Genomic DNA, 17353 nt, shown 5'->3' with positions numbered 1-17353 from the left:
GAATCCCCTTCATATCCAATGTATGCTCCAACTGTACCAAATTTCTCTTTTAGGTCTTGGTGCATTTACATATACCATTTCCTAGGCCTATGAATTTGCTCCAAACCAGAAAATGACTTGCTTATCACAGGATCCAATTCCAGTGTTTCTCCCTCAGTCTTTGTCTATATGGACTTTCTTAAGACTCATGTATCTTTTTGTTGTATAATCATTTCCTTACTCTTCAACCTCATGCAGCTTGAAAATGGCAGGATGCATGTCTTCATTCTGTCTACCTCACGCTAGTTCAACAAAGAGTCAGCTTGAAAATGGCAGGATGCATGTCTTCATTCTGTCTACCTCACGCTAGTTCAACAAAGAGTCATTGGCTGCACAAAAACACCCACACACACGTACTTAGGAAGTTATTTCTCAATAATGTACCAGATATCATCGCTTCAAATAATTAACATTGAATAAAACAACTTGCAAATAAATTGTTAAAGATTATACTACAAACTTAGTGCCCAAGTGGTTTTGTCTACATTTTCTTCTTCCTCTTCTTCTTCTTCTTCTTCTTCTTCTTCTTCTTCTTCTTTTTATTTGAGAGAGAGAATGCACACACATGAGCAGGTAGAGGGGCGGAGGGGGGAGTAAGAGAACCTCAAGCAGGCTCAGGCTCCATACTCAGCAAGGAGCCTGATGCGGGGCTTGTTCCATGATCCTGGGATCCTTGACATGAGCCAAAATCAAGAGTCAGACAATCAGCTGACTGAGCCACCTGTAATTACATCTATGTATTCTGTCATGAGAACTGCTTTTCTAGTCTAAAAGCCTATGCTGAAAAGTCCATGCTTTTGGGTGATTTCATTAACATTTTAAAACGCTAACAATTCTGTCAGCCCAAACTAAAAATGACTGTGTGAGAAATGAGAGCTTGCATAACTGACACTCACTATTCATGGCTCATTATCCTCCGGACTTTTCATTATGCCATGAAGAAGTGGGGTCAGCCTCACAAAATTTAGAAACAATTAAGAAAATTACTATATGCAGATGTGACTTATGGACTGAGGATAACGAACTTCCTAAGACTGTATTCAACAAAATAAATAAGAATGATGGAAATGCCACAGATGTTTTATGGCTTAAGGCAGCTTTTCAGTTATTCATTATAAAGACGCCTTCCAGAGATTAGCCCGCTTCTCTTGAACCTTTCCTGAACACTTTGAAACTTTCTGTTTGACTGTATTCCTCAGGGAGTCTAAGAAGTCTTAGGCCTATTTTCTGAAGTTCTTGGAGTTCACTCTCAAACACATCCATGGAGATGAAAATATTGTCATAGACCCTCACACATTGTGAATTGCTGCCAGGCACCAAACCTTACATTCTTCTTTTAAACTTTCAGATTTTGTGAGATACACATGTAGAATCAGCCACAAGGGCAAAAGTTATCCAAGAAACTAACGTTTCATCAAAAAGAAAAAAAAAAAAAGGAAAAGAAGGACAGTAAGTATCTAAGTAAAAAAAAACCCTATGTTTTTAATTTAGACAAAATTTTGCCTACCAGCACCCATTTTTCTTCTACAGCAGCAGATAATGTACGATGTAAATAAATAAAAATTTTCCTTTTCTTCCTTCTATTCCAATAAATGTCTATTAAGTGGCTGCTATGTGCTAGGCATTAAAGTACACTGAGTAATAGTGTCTCTCCTTAACAGAATTTCTACTTTAGCTCAGAAGTCAGGCACCTGGACAAATAATGATGATGGAATAGGCTAAGTACCACCATCTAATTTCATGTACAAAGTACCATGGGATCCTGTGAAAGGAGGCATATAACTTTAATATAAATTAAACCTTCAGGAGCCAGAAAGATCAGTTTGATCTTGATAAAATGAACCCCTATGGTATATACAACCCAAGTCAACAAACATTTCTCTTTGTAAACATTTTCAAGATCCAAGCAGAATAATTTTCCTTGTGCTCTCCATTGTATGAGACATGAAACAGAAAGATGCTAAATAACTTAATGTAGTTTTGATAGGATTTTTTCTTATCTGCTATTTATGATTATCATTCCAAAAGGCTGATAATAAATAAATAATAAATAAAGGTTTTGTTTATATTCTGTTATGAGGGAGAATTTTCTTACCCCAGATAAAATCCTGGGCCTCATTTATGTGCTAGTTCAAAAATAGTAGATTAAATCTTAATAGTGACTGTAAAATAAGATATGCAAAGACTTTAATCTTGTTGAAATTAAAATACAATATGGGGAAAGAGAAAGTTCAGGTGATGACAGACTATCAAATTTTATCATCAGTAGATTCCTAATAAATGAATTTTGAGTTATTTTATTGCTTTAACAACATTGTTTAGGGAGTGTATAGGCTGTGGTTAAATTCTGCCAATATATGGCATTGGCATGTTGCCTTGCATGTAATAGGTGCTTGGTCCATATACGTAAGATTAGACGTAAAATGTTTACGACCTCCTGACATCTCATCAAATAGTTATGTCTTTTTTTTAAATGTTTTATTTATTTTTGAGACAGAGAGAGACAGAGCATGAGCGGGGAGGGGCAGAGAGAGGGAGACACAGAATGGGAAGCAGGCTCCAGGCTCTGAGCTGTCAGCACAGAGCCGGACATGGGGCTCGAACCCAGAAACTTGAGATCATGACCTGAGCTGAGGTCGGAGGCTTAACCAACTGAGCCACCCAGGTGCCTCTAGTTTTGTTTTCTTAAAAGGCAAGTCACTGTCAGGTTGTCTTTTGTTTCTCAATATAGTAAGATGTCCTTGTTCCAAGGCCTGCCTGCTCAATCAGAAGAACATGCAACTCATGATCTCAGGGTCGTGAGTTTGAGCCCATACTGGGTGTAGAGATTACTAAAAATAAATAAACTTTAAAAATGGGACCAGCCTAGAGCTATGACCTCACCTCTAAAATTGCCAATAATTCTCTGATATAGTCTCTCTGATAACAGGTGGTCCTTTTCAAATAAAAAATATCTTTTAAAAATATTCTCCCTTTCCCAAGTATCATCCAAACTAGTTCCATATGATAGGTATCCTTTAAATTAAAGGGACTTTTTCATTCTGTCTTCTGAACCAGATTGAGAAACTGGAGAAGAAACCTACCTAATTAAAAAGAACATGTGTGTGTGTGTGTGTGTGTGTGTGTGTGTGTGTGTGTGTGTGTGTATTTAAATAACACCTTTGTGGAACTCTTAGTGCTATCTATCTATCTATCTATCTATCTATCTATCTATCTATCTATCTATCTCTCTATCACAATGAGCCATGTATAGCAGGATCTATTGTTATGTCCATTTTACATAAATGGATATAAGACATAGGAAACTTAGCCTCAGAGAAGTTAAGTAACTTGACCAAGTCACACAAACAGTAAGTGGCAGAGTAAAATTTCAAGCTCAGAGAGAGTGGCTCCAGGGTCTATGTCTTTAACTACTACTCTATACTACAGCTTGGGAGGAAAATGAAAAATCCATTTCCTGCTTGACTAATTCTTCCCCCCTGTATAGATTTAGAGAGATTTGTCCTAGTCTGCTGATATGAGAAAGAGTGGGCAGGGACAGAAACATTTGTTGTGTATCTGCTATGAGCTGAGCACAGTTTTAGGTACTTTTTATATATAATTTCATAGCTTATGATCATAGGTCAAGCTATTCAATTTAATCCTAGCTTATTAATTAGAAAACTGAGGGCCAGAGTTTTAAAATAACTTGCCAAGAACAAACAGCTAGTAAGCGACTATGCCAGGGTTTAAAAGCAGGACTGTGTGTCCCCTACTGTACACCAGGTGCTTTCAAGTCTATAGATCAAATTCTGGGTGACAGATCATGAAATACTAGCCTATGTAACCAGAAAGGCTCTCAGAAATATTATTAGAGTCTAAAGCTACTCAAAGTCAAGATTTCTACAAAGGAGATAAATAGGGAAATGCTACTTCCTGTCAAAACCCTATGAATGGGGATGTAACACAGGCTACTCATCCTACCTTGATAAATACTGTCCTGAAGTGAGATTTGCAACTTCCACATCCATGCAGTTCATCGTGCTGGGAATAAGAGCAAGTTCTGGCTGGATCATGGTGGCTGTGGCTACAGCTCTTGCGACCAGTTCCATGGCATCTTGTACATAGTACTCAAAGATGGACTGTGTTGTTTTTCCATGAGCAATGAGCCCTAGGGGCAGACCTTCTGTCCTCAGTTCCTCAACGTTCTGTGAATCCCCCAGCACCCAACGCAGCTCAGGGGGAGTTACTCCAAACTGGGTGGTAAGTTCAAAAATCCGCCGGATACTTTCCATGTCACAGCCAAACATCACCATTGTGGGCGTACTGTTCTTAATACTCTCAAGCTGGACATGTAGGAAGCTCAAGAGGTCTTCGGTGGAGGAGAGGTTGGTGGTGATGTTGATGATAGACCCGAGGTGGAACTTGGAATTATTCTGGGTAAGGATGAGGAAGTCGGTGATGTTCCAATCTTCCTGGCATAGCAACAAGCTAAAATTGTACCAGTTGTTCATGGTCAGGACTGAGACAGTAACATCAGCGTCAGAACTTAATGAATTTTCTAAGCTCAGTTGTAGGTGAAGGGGATTCTGTATTTAAAGATATGAAAAAGAAGAATTAGAAAGCATTAGCCAAAGATGATTAACATTTGGTATGTTTGCTTTCTTAAGAGGCTTAATCCTTTATTTTTCCCTGTGATTCTCAAATCCCTCTGGGATAAAATTCCCATCATCTGGAAAATTAGAATTCCTCTCTGACAGAATTATTGATTCCTGACACTGATATCCTTGCTGAGAATACCAGAGGGCAAACGATTTCTGATGTAAACATCATGGCTGATGCAACTGGTCTTGAATTTTTATCAGGCTTGCCCACCTCCTTATAGCTTGTCTCCTTCAGGTACTCCATTTCTAACTATGGCTGTTATTAACTTATTTGTTAAATCCTCCTCTCAGGGGAAACAATTAAAAGAAATTATGTTTTCTTTCCTTTAAAACGAATATCAGAAAAATCTCAGGCACTTGTATGAAGGTGGTGTGGAAAATGGATATATCTGTTTCCTAAACCTTTAGCGTCTTAGGACGGCATTTTCAATATATGTGGTGTTATAGTCTGCATGTTTGTGTTCCCCTCAAAGTCATGTTGAAATGCTAGTGCTCAATGTGATGGTATGAGGAGGTGAGGAGATGGTTGCCTATGGGAAGGGATGAGTCATGAGGGCAGAATCCTCATGAATGAGACTAATGCCCAAGATGCTTGTGAGAGCTCACTGGCCCCTTCTACGGTATGAGTACATAGTGAGAAGTTGGCAAGCTGTGACCCAGAAGAGGGCCCTTACTCGATTATACTGGCACACTGATCTCAGACTTCTAACCTCTAGAACTGTGAGAAATCAATTTCTGTTGCTTGTAACCCACCCGCTCTGTAGTATTTAGTTATTGTAGCCCAACTGGATTAAGACATATGGTATAATTAGCCATATATACATTGGGAAGGATCAGTACTGAAGGCTTGATTACATTTGTGTCCACTGAGACTGTATTTTTACTGTGAAATGTGTGCCATTTAAACACATTTATGGAACTTACTTCCTGATTTTATCTACTTATGGAACTCACCAAATCAATGACGGAAGAGTATCTTATTTGAAAAGTCACAAATTAATCATACAGGTGAAGTAGAAATAGTTCTCTAATGAATAAATTTGTTAATTGTTCATCCTGAGAGCAGACATTTGACTTATTTATCCTTCAACACTGGCATCCTGAGAATGTTTTAGCACAATGCCTTACATGTATTAGGTGTGCAATAAATATTGACTGAATTGAACTAAAGATGTTCCCACTGGAAACTATTAGACTACTGGACTATTTCTGAGAACTTGGCAAAGATCCAGGCAAATAATGTATGTAGAGAAATGAGGAAGGCTTTCTCAATAAAGTGTTAAGTGCTGAACAAAAGGGGTGTATGACCTCCCCTTACCCACCAAAATGCATGTCATGAGAAATAGGGTTTGAGCTGAAGTTTGAATTCTATGAGGGACTGAAAGAATTTTGGTATTAGGGGACTAAGAAGTGGACTATGGGAGGAACACCATGGCCAAAGGCCCTAAATGAGAACAATCATGCTGGTAGGTAAGATGAAGTTTTAAAATTTAGTCTATGAATTTAACTTCCTCAGATTAAGCTTTTAAACAGGGTTTGTAATGATAAAAGCAGAACTTTTAGAGCATCATCTATGAGCAACACTCAACAGGGAGAGAAGAAATAAGCCCTTCAGGATCTTGGTTAGGTGCTAAGTGTTTAAACTGGAAGCCAATCTTGGTAATAGATGTGTTACCTATTTTTTTTAATTAAAATTTAATGACAAGATCAGCTGTGACAGGCAAAAAAGGGAGACTATCCAGTAGATAGTTCCTGGTTTCCAGACTTGAGATGCCATATAAGATCTTGAGGTGAGAAGAATGGAAGCTTCACTTCCTCACTCCTACTTACTGATTAATATAACTTCTATAGAGTTTTTCTTGTCCTCTTCTGACTTTCTTCCTTTCTATTTCCTCCTCGATTTTAACCCTCTTCCAGAAGCAAAAAGGAATGGAAGGCAAAGTCTACATTTAGCTGGTAGGAACAAATTCTTCCCAACTATCTTCTTGGCATCAGCTCCCTATTCTGTAGCCAGCTTTCCTTCTAAAACATAAATATGACCATATCATTCTTCTTCACCATAACCTCTGAGTCACCCAGAGAACAAATTTCAGAATCAGTTGTATGGCTTAGGAGGCCAATCCTAGTCTTTAACTTCACTTCCAACACCCCAAACATGCACACCAGGATGAGTCATAGCAGACAATTTATTTTCCTTGTATCAGAGTAGGCATTTTCACATCTAACAAATTAGGTATGTTGATCTCTCAATATCTCCAGGATGTTTTTGTCTGCATTTCATATTCATCCTTCAAATTTCAGCTCTTCCATGCAGGTTTACAAAAACTAGTTCATGTAGCATTTACTATTGTTTCTGCTGCTGCTAAACTTAATTTTTTATATTAAAAAAATTTTTAAATTGAAGTGTAGTTGACAAAACTGCTAATCTTTTTTTTTTCCACAATATTTTTGGCCTGTTGATTTCCTGTAATGGCGAACTGAGTATTTGTTCCTCTGACTCCTGACCAAGCAGAAATAATCATCTCATGTCTGTGTAATGGTTTCATTTTGGTCATCCTTCTAATACAGAACTCTTCACACCACAATGCAGCTATTTGATTACGTGTTTATCTCCCACACTAGACTAGAAGTTTCTTTAGGATAAAGAGCAAATCACAGCCATCTCTTATCACATGGTTCTTAGTTAATAAGAGATAGCATTTGTCAAATGTGGTTTTCTTTTGTTCAAGTCCTAGACTATGATTATAATCCCTGCACTGAAAGATTAAGAAAAAGACCATTTCTAGCAGAGCTTCAAGAATTAATATTGAACTAAGCCTAGTTGGAACAAAGGCCCATCCATACACTTGCTTAGGAGGGATTCATTAAACTGATATATGAGGAGCAAACTTTGATGGAGGCAGGAATGGAAGTGAAATTAGCTAATCACATCGAGCATTTGGCTTCAGACAGAAACAAATGCATCTGGCATGAGAGTGACTTGGTAGTGAAATGAAGGAAACCTCCCCTCCCCACCTTGGATGATTATTAATCCATACAATCACACGCATCCCTACAAACAATTCTATTAAGAAATTCCAGTTGTTGAAGTTAATTCTTTAATAGACTTGAGGAACACCATCCTTCAAACAAATATTTATGAAATAATAGTTTGGAGACAACTAGTGATATTATATTTACCTAGCTACCTCAGATGCAGCACCTCCCAATTTCTTGCCATATAATAATAAAAGCACAGGTGCATCCGCATGCGCGTGTGCGCACACACACAGGTATGAAAGCTTAGAACACTAAAATCCAAGCCTAAAAGTAAAACTTCCATCAAAATCTGGAACAAAATTTTAAAAAGACTGATCAAACCAAACTGAATATCAAAATCTATGTCTTAGATATAATTTGCTGTTTGCAAAAGAGTAAACCCATGGCCTGAAAGAAGATATACTTCAAAAACATTTTTTTAATGTTTATTTATTTTTGAGAGAGAGAAAGAGACAGAGCATGAGCAGGGGAGGGATAAAGAGAGAGGGAGACACTGAATCCAAAGCAGGGTCCAGGTTCTGAGCTGTCAGCACAGAGCCCCACGTGGGGCTAGAACCCATGCACTGTGAGATCATGACCTGAGCCAGTTGGATGTTTAACCAACTAAGCCACCCAGGTGCACCAAGAAGATATACTTTTTAAAAAATAATTTGTGCATTGCTTACCTTCTAAATCAGAGACTCAATAGCAAAATAACCTAAGAATTAGGAGGCATCTCTCAATCATGCAGAGTGAAACTGCCTCATAAGTGCATTTAATTTATATACATTTTTAAAATACCCTATAGAGGAAGGTAGGGAGAGAGACTATACTTTAAATAGTACTGATAATTCTCACTCCCCTAACTGAGTCTACTCTTTATTATGTATAACATGTTATATATATTATTACATATTGTAATATATGCATATTATTGCACAGTTGTATACACAAAACCATATGTGCCAAACTAGATAATTTAAGGGACTTTCAAATACAATTTTCTTACATGTTGAACTGAATTTTTATTTCTACCTCAGATGACATGCTACTTCACTCCATTGATTTTTAAGATTTTATTCCCATCATAATCTGTTTTTACATTATTTTGGAAGCTTAAATTCCCAAAAGTATAGGGCAAAAATGGTCATGTTGAAATGCATTCATGGAATGAAATCTCAACAAGTCAAGGGCAGCGCTGGAGGGAGAGAGGGGTTGCCAAGGCAGCAATGCAGTGGCCAGTGTCAGAGGGCTGGTATAAGGAAAGATCGCTTCACCTGCTCTGATCCGACTAGATTTAAATATTAAAGTCATTAAATATTAAAATAATTAAAATGTTAAAATTCCACAGAAAGTAAAATCAGGCAAGAATGGTAAGAAAACTTGGAAACAGAAAAATGATAGAGGGGTCTTGCCTTAAAAGATATTGGAATACACCAGAATATAGTTTTTATAAAACAGTAATTAAAACAAAGATCTACTAACAAAAGGATTAACATGTAAATAAGTAGAACAGATATGTTAATGTATGTAAAGAAGTACATTAATTTAGGTGCACCTGGGTGGCTCAGTTGGTTAATCGTCCAACTTCGGCTCAGGTCACATCTCACAGTTCATGGTTCTGAGCCCCATGACGGGCTCTGTGCTAACAGCTCAGAGCTTGGAGCCTGCTTCAGATTCTGTGTCTCCCCCCCTCTCTACCCCTCCCCAACTCGTGCTCTCTCCCTCTCTCTCAAAAACAAATAAAAACATTTAAAAAAATTTAAAAAGTACATTATGTTAATAGGTTGTAAATCAGAAAGGGATATGCAAGAAATATATATGAGATTAGGAGTTGAGAAAATAGTCACTACTAAAAATAATTTGATTTAAATTCCTAATTCTACCATATATTAAGAATCAACTCCAGACCATTTAAGAGTTAAAAGTATAATAAGAAATCATTAAAAGATAGACCTAATCAGTACATAGGTCTCAGAAATCACAATGATGAAAAAAATACACTAAACATTACAATATATCTTATTTCTAGCATTAAATACCTATCATAAACAAACCCAAAGGGAACATAGGAAATAAGAGAATATGTGCAACAAATCTGAATAGACAAATAGTTAATGTTCACAAAATATGAGGAACATTTACTGATAAATCAGGAAGCAGAATCCTCAACCAAGCACTCATTCGGTCAAGAAAAATAAATTTAAGCTTCTACTGTGAACCATGCCCCTGCAGAAATTTTCCATTGCCCTGTATACAGGGTGAGAGATAGACTATACATAGGTATGGAGACAAGTAAACTCTAATTATAAATGATCAAAATTACTGTCAATGAAACTAGTAGGGAGTGGCAAGAATGGGAAAGGGGGAGAGGGTCTGAAGAAAAGAGTATTAATTATGATTCGCAGGAAAGGTGGATGCAAGTATCCATACTACACAAGCACTCTGCAACTGGGAATTTAGCAAAAATAAGGAATGTATATAAAATGACTAATTATAAATAGGTAAACATATATTATGATTTATAAAACCATAGACATTTAACTAAAGTTGTGGTTTCATTTTGACCATCCGTTCTCCTTCAACTAGGTACTGTCTTTCTAGTCCCAGATAAAGGGTTTAGAGCCGCAACCTGCTTCTGTGTTCCTTCTGATTCTTCACTCTCCTGTTTTGTAGTGTCTGTAACATTTCCCTTAAGTCCTACATGATGAGGGAGCATGAGGCAGGCTGAGGGGTAAAGCACAAACTAGCACCCCACCTCCCCAGGTTGGATCTGTGTGATATTCCTTGGACACTTCGGCTACCCAGAACAAAGGAAAGGGGTTTACGTGCTTGCCCTAGTAATGTGGGACACTAAGGCAAATGAAAAATTAAATTCCCTTACTGCCTACAGCCCACTGATAAGTCCTTGAAACCAGCAGGGTGATCTCCCTCTGTGGGGGTCAGCTGCCTCGATGAGATGATGACACTTTGCTAGGGGAAAAAGAGAACCTCAGCTTAAAACTATCCCAACCTCGAGGATCATGTAAGTCTATTTCCTTCATCTCAGCCGCCCTAAGACATATGCTGGCAAGCATACTTCAAGCAAATAGCCCCTGCCGTACAACTAATGGGTCTCATGACTGAGGTTTTATTAAATGGTAGTAAATGACATTTCCCTAGCAACAGCTAACCCCTCAAGGTCCTGGAAACCTTGTTTTCAAAATTCCTTAGAGACTAACTCCATCCCTGACCCCCTCCCAACATGAGGGTACATAGTGAAATACCAGTCAGGACCCCAGTGTTGTTCTTCATGGCCAATGTCCTGTCCCCATGTTTTAATAAAATCACCTTTTTGCACCAAAGATGCCTTCAAGAACGCTTTCTTGGTTGTGGGCTCCGGACCACCCCACCATCACCCCACCAAAACCTCATCACCCAACACTCCTTGCTGGCTTGGCTACTGCCTTCTTCACTCAACTGAGCTTTTCTTGCCTTTTCTGAGGCAGTAAGTATACGGGATAGGGTTTAGTAATCCTGGTAAACTACTTCTGGGGTGCCTGGCTGGCTCACTTGGTAAAGCATGCACCTCTTGATCTTAGGGTTGTGAGTTCAAGCCCCATGCTGGGTGTAGAGATTAGTTAACGAAATTAAAACAAAAAGTAAGGTTAAAAAATGCAACTACTCTTAAATTCTGGCTCCATCATTTATGAGCCAAGTGGCCTTCTGCAAGTCACTTAGTGTTTCTGAGTCATAAATTTCTCATCTCTAAAACGAGGCTCATTCTACCTCCTCCCTTACAGCTTCACGGGGAGAATTAAATGTGAGAAGGTGATAGTGCATGCAAAGTGCCTGGCACATGGCGAGGGTCTAGTAAGTGGGTTCTGTTACACTTTGCTTAGAGTGAAGTCATTGTGATGGCAGTGCTTGGTTTTAGTGACTGCAATGTAATTTTTTTCTTTGCTATTGTTCTTTTTCCTTTCGTCTATTTTCACACAACAGCCCCTGCAATAGGAATCTTTTACAAATACCAATTACACCAACTCCCTAGCAGGAAAACAGCAGTTCTGTCTCAGGCTATTTATTTGAGAGACATTTGTGCACAGCAGATTACCTGCCTCCCACCTCCCCTCCCACTCCCCCTATGAAATTCTCCCCAAACTCTTCTTTCTTTGGTACTGGTTCTAGCGTCACTTCTACAAATTAAGGAATTTTTGGCGCCAACTGCTGGAAATCCCCCATCAATCTTCATTCTTCCCGAGAGCACGGATTCGGCTATTTTCTGGATCAGTAAAAGTTTCAAAACAGGACTGGCTGCAGTAAAGGGCTTGCCAGATGCTTTGAGACGTTCCCTGACAGAAGAAAAGAGGTAATGAAGCCAGGTTTGCTTTGGGAGTGAAGACAAGGTGAAATTCTCTCGGCTCTTTCCTGGGCAAGCAAACCATTTAGTTTTGCCTTCTAGGCCAAAGCTCGGAAAGCCCAAATGAGCATAATATTTCCACTACTTTTAACAGAGATGAAATTCCTTTCCTTTTGAAAATCTGCTGATGACTGAAAGTGTTCAGGGGCTCAGGACTGGCGTTGTCCTCCGGCCTCGCTTCTCCGCAGCCAAAGAGGCTGTTGGAGGTTTGTGGTTTCTCATTATCTCACACCTCATTTGACCTATATTTTACAGAAGTCTTTAGTGTTTTTCTTTTTTTCTAAAAATGAAAGCTTATTCCTATAGAAGCCCAGGCTTTTAAATAAATTAACTGTTTTTTCACTGTTACATTAGGGAGTCAGGCAAACAAAGAGAATAGTCCCTGCCCAGAAATTATAATCTAATAATAAAAATACAAATGAAGAGCTAATATCTACCAATGGCCTTAGTACTATATGCATATTGTCTTATTTTATCCTCACAATGGCCTAATGCGGTGAATACAATGACTAGCCTTTTTAAATAAATGACAAAAGTGAGGCTCAGAAAGAGTAATTTTTCCAAGGTCGCGCAGCTACTAAGAAAGAGAAGCCTGGATCCCAAACCCAAGTTGGTAGGACGGGAAAGCCTGTGCTTTTGGCCCTTCCGTACTACTCCTTCCACTTGAGAAGAATATCATGTGAAGCAGACCACTGCCATTTATAGATGTAATATTTACAGTTCTGTTTATTTGCAAGTAATCTTAAAGGCTCGTGGAAATCAAGTCACTTATAAGGTGTGTCACGGCATGGGTTAGAATAACCGTCCTGGGTGGCTGGCACCTGGAGGCCAGCAGGGGTGCTGGCCTGCTGTCCCCCACACACATGGCTTCCTAGCAGTTTTCTTCATTCATCTGTCCATTTGTAGCAACTCTTGTGAGACGTATTTCTTCATTAACAGCAATTTAACAAAGAAAGCCAGTTATAGAATTAATGACATCAATTTTGTGTTTGGTAGACTAAGAAAAGTTTGGAAAGGCTCACGAATTTTTCATTTAGAGTCTACTGAATTTCATGGTTAAAACTATAATCTATAATGGTGGTCAACTAGGTCAACTATTATGTATGGGTATGTCAGTAATGATCTTGGAACATATCCCTCAGGATTTCTGAGTGATATATAAAACAACATATAACAAAATCGTAAAATACAATGAATGCTTCAAAAGGCAGGATTATGGATGCATGGTGCGATTGGCATAATATTACCACGTCTAGTGTGTAGGAAATATCTGGTAAATATCAGCCTTATTATTATTGTTAGCATTGTGAATAAAATGAGCACACTTCCTTGAGCTGGCCTAGTTAATCCTTCCTTGGTAACTCACACATTCTGATGTCAGCACTAGTCACTGTACCAGGCTTCAAGGACCGTGATGTGTTGGGCACTATGGCGTCAGCGGGTGTCCATGTTGACCAAACCAAAAGGAGCTGAACTTATGGCAATGCAGGAACTCTTGAATCTCTTCAGAAAGTGAACTTTCTCTCTTTCCTGCCACAGTGTCAGACTACCTATTACCCCTTTTACTGTGCCAGTGTGCCCACCTTCATCAACTTCATGCAGCCCCTTTTAAGACACTTTGACAGAGAAAAAGAGCAGAACTCTCATGTCATGATTCTGTCTAAAATAAAAGCATAAAATATATCAATACCATCTGATAAGCAAAATGGATCAGCTTTAGCAGTATTGATGATGCTGTGTACTGGATTTGAGATTAAGACTGTTCTGGGGATGGTGGTCATTTCTTCAACTGTAACAAGGGACTAATAGTCAGCCAACTACTTCAGGCCAGTGGGAGACCTCACGATGTTATGTATGCAAAGGTGCTTTTATGGAGCACCTTCTATGAAAATAGAAAACAAAATGTGTTTGTGTACTTGTTTCCTGGACAATAGGAGCTGGTAGGATCAATAACCTAGAGAAAAGTAGAGGAAGCATTTCTGGAGTAGGATATTTTTTGTTTGTTTGTTTTAATGTCTTCAACTATATAGAAATGATCATATTTAACATAACATAACATAACATAACATAACATAACATAACATAAGTCTTCCAGAGATTGAGCTTTCAGTAATTCTATGCAATCACTAGGGTAGGATATTAAAGTTAGATTTGTCATATTTTATGCCAACTTTTTATTTATTTTATTTTTTATATATTTTTTAATGTTTATTTTTAAGAGAGACACAGTGCGAATGGAGGAGGGGAAGACAGAGAGAGGGAGACACAGAATATGAAGCAAGCTCCAGCCTCTGAGCTGTCAGCACATAACCTGACGCAGGGCCCGAACCCACGAACTGTGAGATCATTATCTGAGCTGAAATTGGACGTTTAACCGACAGAGCCACCTAGGCGCCCATTGCCAACTTTTTAAAGTTCATCTTACAAAATGACAAGATGATTTGTTATATTTTAAGAACTTATGGAATAAAGATGATAGTTTAAGACTAATTTTAGTTACTATTTTACCACCCAGGTTTTGGTCAAATTACGTAATATTTGAATGAATGTACACATTTATATGTATCAGCAGGCAAATGATTTATAAGATAATTAAAATTTATTGAAGTGTTCAAACTATTGTTATAGACATTCTCGGTGACAAACTCTGGCATATTTTCTTATAATGGGAACTATTGAAATGTGCACCAGATAATTAAACTGTCTAGCATGCAAGTTAAATTTCCTATGGAAATTTGATTACTTTATGTCAATGCAGCTTGAAACTATTATTAAGAGATGGCTTATGTCACATGCTAATTTGCTTTATTACAGTAAGAATGAAAACTCAGCTAAATGCTGATTATTTCTGTTTTTAGATACCCTCCAGGGCTGACACCACAGTTGACATAAGTTTTTTTTCTTAGTTCCTTAAACCAGATTTTTTTGTTTGTTTTTACTGATACAAGTATATGTTTTGTACATTTAAACCATGGTTCAACCAATTGTGATATAATATGGCTTTTATATATACTGGTTTAGCATCCTGGATTAATTTCATAATTATAAAGTCAGTTTAATTACGTAACAGCTTCTTATTTCATTTGGAAATTTAAAAAATTTGTGTAGTCTCACATTCATTGCTGCTACCAGACACTGACCAGTTTAACACTATGAAGAGTATTAGCATGCCATTAAGCAGTATCTCAGTAAATTTCCATTTTAGTACCTTATTTCAAAACCTGTGATCCACTAATTATGATTAAGCTTTGCTGCAATGACATTTTATTTCACTTGCATTGCTAGGCACACATTAGCATAATTAATTCTTCATACCTTTCAAATCCTGGTTCAAAGTAAGAAGGCATTGGGAATATTGAATTTAGTTCCTAAAGCCCCTTGTCACAGAGGCAGTACTTCCTTATGGACTAGTGATCAAATTCAAGGGCTCTTTAAGCAGTTCTGGTGACCTCAGGTCTAGAACAATGCATCCTGAATGAAGGGTCTATGTTCTTTCAGGATGATCCATGTGAGCATCGTCAATGATTTCGAAATTTAAAAAGACCTAGTTGGCTAGTTATCAGATTTCAGATTTGGATTGCATCTGGCCCTGTTGTGAGCTCACTGGTCAAATTACTGTCGATATCCATTGAAGCTCATTAATAATCAGATAGGGCAGAACTATTAAGTTTGAATGACCTACCAAAAGTCAATTAGTGTACTTCTGATTTTATCATTTTGTTTGGAAAGGACCTAAAGTTCACCTAACCCAAACTCCTGTACAGTTTAAAGAATGCTATGAATTAAGGGGTAAGAATGAGTTAAAGGCATTTTTCAAATTAGGAAGGTTACTAGTTTGTTTAATTGAGGTGGTCTGTCTTCCTAATGATCTTTTTTTTAAAAAATGTTTTTAATTTACTTTTGAGAGACAGAGAGAGACAGCAGAAACAGGGGAGGGGCAGAGAGAGAGAGAGAAAGATGGAATCTGAAGCAGGCTCCAGGCTCTGAGCTAGCTGTCAGGACAGAGCCCGACGGGGGGCTCGAACCCACGAACTGTGAGATCATGACTTGAGCTGAAGCCAGACGCTTAACCCACTGAGCCACCCAGGCACCCCTGTCTTCCTTATGATCTTAAATGAATATGACTACATTTTAGTACTTATGAATACCTGTTTGCGTTTAATTTTATCTCCTGAATTTTAAAGGAATGATTTAGGCTCAGTCCAAACTTTCACACTTTAATTTCTCTCTGTAGTGCTTAGCTCACAAACAACTGCCCTTTATAAGAGAGGCATAAAGAGTGCATTGATTTATGAATTCAATAGTTTTCTTTTCCACTGTGACAAACATATATAATCACATCATGTCTTGAGAGCACAGAAACATTAATTACTAATATATTGAGTGCTAAGAAGCATAAAATCAAATGCAATGAACTTTCTGGGTTTCCAAATGATTTACTGTATGAGCCCTAGAATTATGTCCTTCTGGAATTATTTACTGTCCATGTATAGTCATTCTGTTAACATATTTTTAGCCTCTTTTGGCATTATTTTCTTTGTAACTCTGGCATTTCATACCAAAAGCTTTTAGGGCTTAAAATGGGAAGAACCTCCAAAGCCCATCATCATGTTTCCTAAGTCAGATGTGCAGCACAGACCCAAAAAGAGAACAGGGACCATGAGAGGTCCTTATTTTTTCCAGAAAAAATAAAGAGAATTGATAACCGTGCCTTTATAATATAGATAAGCACTCAGAATGCTGAGTTGATGATTTTCTCTCCTTTCTGTGTGTGCCCTCGATGACCCTGGAGAGCTCCGATATCCTATCTCTTGCCTCCCTTCCCAGATTACACAGGATCCACCAGAGCAGATAGTGACATCTCTATGTATTCTAGCCCTCATGCTTATCTCCTCTGAAGCACAACAGTGGTGTCATCTTGTCCTGTTTATTCAATTATCTAAATATGTCAGTTTCCTTTTATCTTGGAAGCCATCCCCCAAACTTGGAAACCACCAAGTGTTCCAGCTGTGTTGCCTTTACAGGCGTGGGTGGGTCATTCTCTCCACCCAGAACACTCTTTACCTCTCTCTTGGCCTCACAAACTTACAGCCTGCAGTTGAACGTTGCTAACACCCTCAAGCAGTATCCCTTGCCTCACTTTTATATGCCGCCCTGCCACACTCTACATCCCCCAATCATTTATTACGTGGCAGAGTTATTCTTCCTTTCCTCATCTCTCTCCTTCCCTGGACTATTTGGGGGATAGATATAG

At 38.2% G+C, this 17353-nt stretch overlaps 1 protein-coding gene across 1 annotated transcript in view; it reads right to left on the bottom strand.

Annotated features, from left to right (window-relative positions):
* GRIN3A (glutamate ionotropic receptor NMDA type subunit 3A) overlaps positions 1 to 17353 on the bottom strand; it is a gene marked incomplete at its 5' end in the record, with an annotated part of 169491 nt that overhangs the window by 113841 nt on the left and 38297 nt on the right. Inside the window, one exon of the mRNA XM_029919646.1 lies at positions 4003 to 4607. Coding sequence (XP_029775506.1) covers positions 4003 to 4607 — 605 coding nt within the window. The remainder of the gene's footprint in view (positions 1 to 4002; positions 4608 to 17353) is intronic.

Source organism: Suricata suricatta, chromosome 13, assembly GCF_006229205.1.
Source record: "Suricata suricatta isolate VVHF042 chromosome 13, meerkat_22Aug2017_6uvM2_HiC, whole genome shotgun sequence".
Classification (NCBI taxonomy): Eukaryota; Metazoa; Chordata; class Mammalia; order Carnivora; family Herpestidae; genus Suricata; species Suricata suricatta.
Note: the sequence above shows the minus strand (reverse complement) of the source record. Positions and strands in the feature narration are given on the sequence as shown.